We start from the raw sequence: 8,906 nt of genomic DNA on the forward strand, positions 1-8,906 counted from the left end.
GACCTATATGACAAGAACTTTAAGTTCCTGAATTAAGAAATTGAAGAAGATATCAGAAAATGGAAAGATCTCCCATGCTCATGGAGAGGCAGGATTAACATAGTAAACATGGCAATCTTACCAAAAGCAATCTACAGATTCAATGGAATTCCCATCAAAATACCAACACAATTCTTCACAGACCTAGAAAGAATAATACTTAACTTCATATGGAAAAACAAAACTCCCAGGATAGCCAAAAGAATCCTGTACAATAAAACAATCTCTGCTTTTTCTCTTCTTGTCCCAGGAGTTTCGGGAGCCGCAGGTTACCGTTTCGACATGGCCAAGTCCAAGAACCACACCACACACAACCAGTCTCGAAAATGGCACCGAAATGGTATCAAGAAACCCCGGTCAAAAAGATACCAATCTCTTAAGGGGGTGGACCCCAAGTTCCTGAGGAACATGCGCTTTGCCAAGAAGCAGAACAAGAAAGGCCTGAAGAAGATGAGTGCGTGTGCAGAGGCCATCAAGGCCCTTGTGAAGCCCAAGGCGGTGAAGCCCAAGATGTCAAAGGGCCCCAGCCGCAAGCTCAGCCGACTCGCTTTCATCGCTCAACCCAAGTTCGGGAAGCAGATTAGAGGCTACATGGCCAAGGGTCGTAGGCTCTGCCAACCAAAGCCCAAGGCTCAAACCAAGGCCTCAGCTCCAGCTCAGGCTCCCAACGGTGCCCAGGCCCCTGTGAAGGCCCCATAGAAAAGGTTTCTGTCTGCCAGACAGATGGACTGGTGTGACACACCTACATACTATTTGCAGATGATCAGGACCCCATGCTGTTTTTACAAATAAACTTGAGGCAGGATCTGTTAAAAAAAATTAAAAAAAAAAAAAAACAATCTCTGGAGGCCTCAGATCCCTGACCTCAAGCTCTACTATAGAGCTACAGTAATAAAAACAGCTTGGTACTGGCAAAAAAACTGACATGTGGACCAATGGAATCGAATTGAAGACCCTGACATTAATTTACACACCTATGAACATATAATTTTTGACAAAGAAACCAAAACTGTACAATGGAAAAAAGAAAGCATCTTCAACAAATGGTGCTGACATAACTGGATATCAATGTGTAGAAGGCTGCAAATAGATCCATATCTGTCACCGTGCACAAAACTTAAGTCCAAGTGGATCAAAGACCTCAACATAAATCCAGTTACTCTGAACCTGATAGAAGAGAAAGTAGGAAGTAGTCTTCAACACATTGGCATAGGAGATCACTTCCTAAATATAACACCAGTAGCACAGACACTGAGAGAAACAATCAATCAATGGGACCTCTTGAAACTGAGAAGTTTTTGTAGAGCAAAGGATACAGTCAACAAGGCAAAGCGACAGCCTACAGAATGGGAAAAGGTCTTCACCAACCCCACATCTGACAGAGGACTGATATCCAGAATATATAAAGAACTCAATAAATTAGACATCAAAACACCCAACAGTCCAATTAAGAAATGGGCTATAGAACTAAACAGAGAATTCTCAACAGAGGAAACTCAAATGGCTGAAAGACATTTAAGGAATTGCTTAACATCCCGAATCATCAGAGAAATGCAAATCAAAATGACTCTGAGATACAACCTTACACCTGTCAGAATGGCTAAGATCAAAAACACTGAAGATACCTTATGCTGGAGAGGATGTAGAGCAAGGGGAACTCTCCTCCACTGCTGGTGGGAATGCAAGCTTGTACAGCCACTTTGAAAATCAATATGGCACTTTCTTAGAAAATTGGGAATCAATCTCCCCCAAGACCCAGCTATACCACTCTTGGGCATATACCCAAGGAATGCTCAATTATACCACAAGGGCACTTGCTCAGCTATGTTCATATCAGCATTGTTTGTAATAGCCAGAACCTGGAAACAACCTAGATGTCCTTTAACTGAAGAATGGATAGATTAAATATGGTACTTATACACAATGGAATACTACTCAGCAGAGAAAAACAATGACATCATGAGGTTTGCAGGCAAATGGATAATTCTAGAAAAAAATCTTCCTGAGTGAGGTAACCCAGACTCAGAAAGACAAACATGGTATGTACTCACTTATAGGATACTAGATAAAAATCAAAGATTACTAGACTTCTACTCACAACTCCAGGGACTACATAGAAAACAGGACCCTAAGAAAGACACGGGAATTGCCTAGTGACAGAGAAATGGATGAGATCTACATGAACAACCTGGACATGAGTGGGGGTAAAGAAGGGCAAGATTCGAGGGAAAGAGAGCTTAGGAGAGCGGGAGGTCCCAGCTGGATCAAGAACAGAGAGGGAGAACAAGGAATAAGAGACCATGATAAATGAAGACCCCCATGGGAATAGGAAGAAGCAAAGTGCTAGAGAGGTCCACAGAAATCCACAAAGATACCCTCACAATAGACTATTAGTAACGGTCAAGAGAAAGCCCGAACCGACCTACTCTGGTGATAGAATGGTCAAACACCCTAATTGTCATGCTAGAAATCTCATCCAATGATTGAGGGAACTGGATGTAGAGATCCATGGCCAAGCCCTAGGTGGAGCTCCAGGAGTCCAGTTGTCGAGAAAGAGGAGGGTTTGTATGAGCGAGAATTGTTGAGACCAAGATTGGAAAAAGCACAGGGACAAATAGCCAAACAAATGGAAACACATGAACTATGACCCAATAGCTGAGGAGCCCCCAAATGGATCAAGGCTCTCTGGATAAGTGAGACAGTTGATTAGCTTGGACTGTCTGGGAGGCATCCAGGCAGTGGGAATGGGACCTGTCCTCAGTGCATGAGCTGGCTGTTTGGAACCTGGGGCTTATGCAGGGACACTTGAATCAGCCTGGGAGGAGGGAATTGGACCTGCCTGGACTGAATCTACCAGGTTGAACTCCATCCCTAGGGGAGTCTTTGCCCTGGAGGAGATGGGAATGGGGAGTGGGCTGGGAGGAAGGCGAGGTTGGGGGTGGGGGAGGGGGAGGACAAGGGAATCTATGGCTGATATGTAAAATTAAATTAAATTATAAAATAAAATTTTAAAAAAAGAAATTAGACTCATGCCTAGCACTTGGGCATACAAAACTGAGTTCAGTGAGTTCTTCAGAGCTCCTTCTAAACAAAAAGCACAAGAAAATTTGTGAGGGGATAGTCATCATTAAAATGTTTGGGAAGTTTGTCTATTTAAATAGAAAATGGTCATTCTTTATATGCTAATGGTCCTGGATTTAGAAACACTTTTCAGTGGCCACTTTTTGCCATCAATTCCCCCAATCTCTGTACTCCTCAATGACCATTCAAATGCAGTTACAGACCAAGCAGGGTCATGAAAGATAAGCACAAGAATCGCTGATCTTTGAAAATTGTCTGCCTGACAATTGTAATCACACGCCAAATGATTGCTCATATAACTATTAACACAAAGTAAACAAAGCTAGGACACAAAAAGACACAAAGGCAGAGTGCCCTCATCCTGTGCTCATGGAAAAACACCGAACAGAGTAATTTAAAAATGGCAGCTTTCATTTTTCAGGATGGAAAGCAACAATGGAAAGGATCCATCACATCCCTTCATTCAAAAACAGCTAAGGAAGTCATGAAGAACATTTAAAATGACAAATGCTCAAGGTACAAATCAGGTATCAGAGTATATTGCATCAGGAATGCTCTTCTCATGGGGTTTAAACAATACAGTGTAAGTAACTCAATTATGCTGCCTAATTGATTCTGGCTTACTCAGAAAGTACCACACATTTTAAAACCTGCACAAGTGCTCAGTCAATGGCAGAGACTTCTGGAAAAGCGGACCCCCTTGCACTTGTGCCTTTATCCCCTCTGTATTTTCTAGATGTCTTTGTTCTAGAGGACACCACTCCAGGTTCCCTCTTCTGTTTTCTTCAATGCATCTATCATGTCTTTAAATATTCTTCCCAGAAAAATGCAGATTCATGAAAGTATGGCCTCTAAGAATCTGGATAGCAACTAGCATTCTGCTTTAGGCAAATAAGCTGAATAGAGGGTCAGAAAAACAACCCCAAGCCTGGACATGTTACTACTTCCTATGAATATGCCATCACACATTCCACTCCAGAAAGAATAAATATGACTTGGAAAAGATTCACAGGAAAGGGAGCAGCTATTCCAGCTCGCAGACATATTTCATTCAGTTCCTTCCAGTCTTTGGTAATGAACGTTCTCTAGCCTACTGATTCCATTCCTGTTTTCTATATAGACTTCACTGTGGCTCAAGGAAATTTCAAGAAAACTTGAATATTTGCCAGTTCTTACACTTAACACAAAAAGCAGCATGTTTTACAACTTATTGAAACTGTATTTTAACATCCAGTCCTAGATAATTATAATACCCTGTGTCCTTCATAAATAACTGTACTATCTTTGTTAAAATTGTTATAACATCAAAACCCGAGTCCCACTGAACCCCATATTTTTCCTTTTGAAATTGCTCTTCCTCTGTTAACTCCATTCTGGTCCTCCACACCACGGCTCGTATTTTAATGGCAGCCTTCTATTCTTCCACAAGCAACATGGCTCACTTCCTTTCTCTCTTATTAAATCACCCACCTACACACTGGTCAGCAACCAAGATAACTGGTCTTCTATTGAAGGAGCACATTAAAGGAACTATCTTGAGCCATCGACACCTCTACCTTCATGGACTACTTTCAGCTTCATCATAACAACCATTTCCCTATGATCTTGAGCCAAACTTGGTGTTCCAGGATTCCGCAAAATCTCAAAGTCTTTGATTTGGAGATTATCTACAAGAAAGAATAATACTGGTGTAACAAAAATTATAAATTACATAAAAAGAAACATGAAGAAAGTAAACTGTAAAGCAAATATTTCAAGAAGCATACTGCCATAGGGAAACAAATGAAATCATAGGGAAATCAATTAAGTGAAAAAGTTCCTGTACTCAGGAAGGAAGTAGTTGGAAGAGAAGACAAATCTGAGAATAAATAAATTAGTAAAATTATTTAAGCAGATGCTAAACATGTTAAATGTAACATTGTTTATGTAAAATAATTACTCTCCAAGGCTTTAATCTTGTTCTTTTGGAAAGTGTGATACTGTGTACATAGCTAAGTGAAGTTTACTCTCCAACCTCTGATGCTAGTACATTGTAGCAATGTATTGACTAACAGCAACTATGAAAACCTTAGCACAAATGATTGAACTACAATTAGAATTCTCAGAAAAACTCTATGCCAGGTTTGACATATGAGGAAAATTTGCTTTCCACATGGGGCACATTCAGTGTAGTCAGAGGAGCAAGGAGATGCACAGGCTGACATTTTAGTCATGAGCTGGCTACTTGTTAACTATGGGATCATGGAATTAATCCAGCTCTCTGGATGACAATTGCTATATTGGTAAGACATTAAGTTCCAATGATTTAAACATTAAAATTGATACCCAAAGATTTTTTTGAGTTGCCTTAATCACTTAACTTGGTAGAACAGAAAAGCTTTTGCTTGTGTGCATAGATGTTGAAGGTCTTCCCATGGCTTTTAGTGGGTGGAGTTTCTCTGCGCTTTGCAAGTTACTTCCCAATGGACAGACAATATATTAAATATATTTGCTTGGCTGATAGTTCAGGGCTTGTTACTAGCTAACTCTTACATTTAAATTAACTCATAATCCTTTTCTACCCTTTGCCACGGGGTGGTACCTCTTTGCAGCATGGCATGTTTTTCTCCTGCTTCCTCTGCATCTCTCCTGTGACTCCACTATCTCCACCCTTTCTCTTCCTACCATTTTCTCTGTGTCTGGCTGTCTTTCCCAAACTCTTCTTGGCCAGCCATCAGCCAATCAACTTTTTATTAACAATGAGAGTAATAAATATTAATAGTGTATGAAGATTGTTCCACAGAAGCTTTAATTTTAAAAGTACTTCCCCATAACCCTCCTTCATGACAACCTCAAATTTGGCTCAGAGATTGTTGGTCCTGCTAGTAGCTAATCAACACATCTTCAGTTATAACGGGACTGAGTCTATGGTCTTTTCCCAGTGGTCATAAACTTTATAACATTACCTTCATTAATGGAATTAACTTATCATCAAGAACATTTATCTGGCAGCTATTAAATACATAAAAATTAACCAGACCAAGATGATCATAAAAAACGCTAAAAAGAAGGGTGATTCTGTGGGAAAGAGAAACATTTTTTTTTGTTCAAAATTTCTTCTAAAATTATATTTACTTGCTCTTATTATTCACTTGTCAACAAAAGGTGTTATGAAGATTTTTGGCTGACCAAGGCAGCACTGAAACCCTTCAGAAATCTATAAGATAATGACTGAGTAAGCTTAAGACAAATATGAAAAATTGGAGAAGTGTGAAAGACATTCTTAAGGACATCAGTTAGAAATGAACCAAGAGTAAAAGATGAAAAGGAGGAAAAAGAGAAAGGGCATCAATCTTTGAAGTTCAGTTTTTGGCATGGTTCTTCCTTAAAGCATATGTGGTACTCGAGGCCAAGTCCCTGACTAAGAGCATTGGCTGCTCTTTCAGAGGACACAGCTTCAATTCCAAGCAGCCACATTATAGCTCACAACCATCTGTAACTCCAGGTTCAGGGGATCTGACATTCACTGTTGACCTCCTCAAGTCCCACCATGTGATGCACAGACATAATTGCAGGATAAATACTGATACAAATCAAATCATTTTCATAAACATGGGTATATACTGCTACAAGATTCCTATTGAATTATATTTTAGGTGGGAAGTGAATACATTACAGGGAGCATTCCTTGTATTCTGCACTTTAGAGATTACAATAAACATGTTAAACATAATTTTATTGCATATTGAAATGAATCTCTTTTAATTACTGTGTAGTCAATAAAATAATCTACAGGGCAATTATGGTGTGGCAAAAGCAGCTGGTCACTATACTGCTCTCCGATAACAGGTGCAAGGACCCTGTAGCATAAAAGGCATACCTGGGCTTTCTTTACCCCTATTGTCCTCAAAGGAGCCATTAAATGTAGACTTCTGCCATCATCCAAGTTCCTCATGACCCCTCATCCTTGGCTTACAAGCCCCCTTACAGTTGTTTGTTATCCTTGTAATTTATGTGAAAGTTCTTATAGTGGAATTGAAATACTTTGTATTTCCCTTGCATACCCAAAAATGGAACTTATTTTTGGGATCATACAAGATGGCAGTATCTACTTTGCTAAGTTCCGGCTCCCAGGACTCAGGTGTTCACAAAACCCTAAGGGAGTTTTCTGCCTCTTCACATAGAAGAGCTTCCTCAAGGTGGAGAACATGGCTGTTCCTACACTTTGTCAGCTCAATTCTGTGTACCTTTAACTTGCAGGAACCTTTGAACATTGAGCAGAGTCCAGCATGAAATATACATCAAAAATGTGCTGGCTTCCAGTAAGTATAAAACCTTTTCTGCTCTGCCTGCCTCAATTCACTCAAGGCCAAATAAAACTGTCTGGGTAAATTTGGTGGTCAAGCACCTTCAGCTCAGTGACTAGTGGTTGGTAGTCCTGTAACACTAGCTGATTGATTAGAGACTTTTAAATACATCATTGGAGAAACATAGAAAAGAAATTGATAATGCAGGGTGTGATTAGTAGAGACAGGAGAATGGGAAGGAAAGAGGTCAGGAAGGGAAGTATCCACTTGTATATGGGGTTTCAATCCAGTAGAGTTGAGCATGGCTGCTGAGGTGAAGCCTTATTTTTCTGGAACTAGGGAGAGTTGATTTTGGTGTTTTTGAAAACTTAAAGGAGCAGGACCCTCTTTGGGTTGACATGTAGGAAGATGAGGTATTGAGAAGGTAAGAAGGAAAGAGGTCACTTGGGTAGAGCCTATAGCCTGAGAAGAGCCAAAGGCTGAATCATTACCCAGTCAAGGTGAAGTGCTGTCAGCCATAAGAAGTTGAAGCAGGCATTCAGATGACAATGGCAAAACCTAATACCTGGAAGAGCAGGGCTGTTCCAGAGGATAAAGCCAAGACTCAAGGAGTGTTGATAATATTGTCTTTTGAATATCCTAGCTGTCACTTACAATGAATTTCTTGTGTGCTATTTTAGCTTTCCCATTTGACTGATCATTCATTGAGCACAATTTTTCCTTATACAGCTTGGGGTATTTGGATAACATCTCCCAACTGGGGGTCTTTCTCTAATTATCTCCATTAGCAAGTATCCAGCCAGGGCCATCTCCAAACAATAATATTTTATCTGAGATACTCCTCAAACATCCAAGGACAACTGCAGATAGAGAAGCATTCAGACCCCCTGCGAGTTTCCCAAGACAAGGTAAATATATTACTGAGACAGCCACCAAGACCAGGCAGATGTTAGTAGCAAAGCTTTGTTTCTTGTGCAAATTAGGCTCAAACCCTCATTTCTCCCATAGCCCAAGTCCCCCTTTAAAAATTAACTCACAACAAAGGGGCTTTCACATACCAGGTACATCACGCTGTGACACACGCTATCCAGCTACCAAGTATTCCACCCCATCCCTGCCAGAAAATGGCACAGCCAAGATAGGCTGAGACAGATACAGCTCCAAGGGGGAAAGGAAGTTTTATTTCACTCACGACTTATAGTGACATAAAACTTCTAACATTTTACCTAACCACTTCTAAGAATATAGTTTGAGTACATGAATTTCATTTTTTTGATCTATTAATCAATTTTAGCCCTTGGTTGACCCCAACTCCTTTAATCACTCCCCTTTGGGGTTGTAAATGAAGCTGACAATCACTGCTCCTTGTGTTGTTCTTATCACCTCTCCTTATGACCCTGAATGCCTCAAATTGCATTGTAAATGTATCACTGCTTCTAAGTATATATTATACCGGTACCCCACAGCACTGGGAGACTTGGACTTAGAGGAGGAGGAAAG

General features: G+C 40.3%; 1 protein-coding gene across 1 annotated transcript; it reads left to right on the forward strand.

Annotated features, from left to right (window-relative positions):
- The first annotated feature begins 299 nt into the window (after positions 1 to 299).
- LOC114684402 (60S ribosomal protein L29-like) lies at positions 300 to 840 on the forward strand. The gene has a single exon (XM_037200458.1). It carries the CDS (start codon positions 322 to 324, stop codon positions 736 to 738), a length of 417 nt encoding a protein of 138 aa, XP_037056353.1. The 5' UTR covers positions 300 to 321; the 3' UTR covers positions 739 to 840.
- The last annotated feature ends 8,066 nt before the right edge of the window (positions 841 to 8,906 follow it).

Source organism: Peromyscus leucopus, chromosome 8a (genome assembly GCF_004664715.2).
Source record: "Peromyscus leucopus breed LL Stock chromosome 8a, UCI_PerLeu_2.1, whole genome shotgun sequence".
In the NCBI taxonomy this organism is placed as follows: Eukaryota; Metazoa; Chordata; class Mammalia; order Rodentia; family Cricetidae; genus Peromyscus; species Peromyscus leucopus.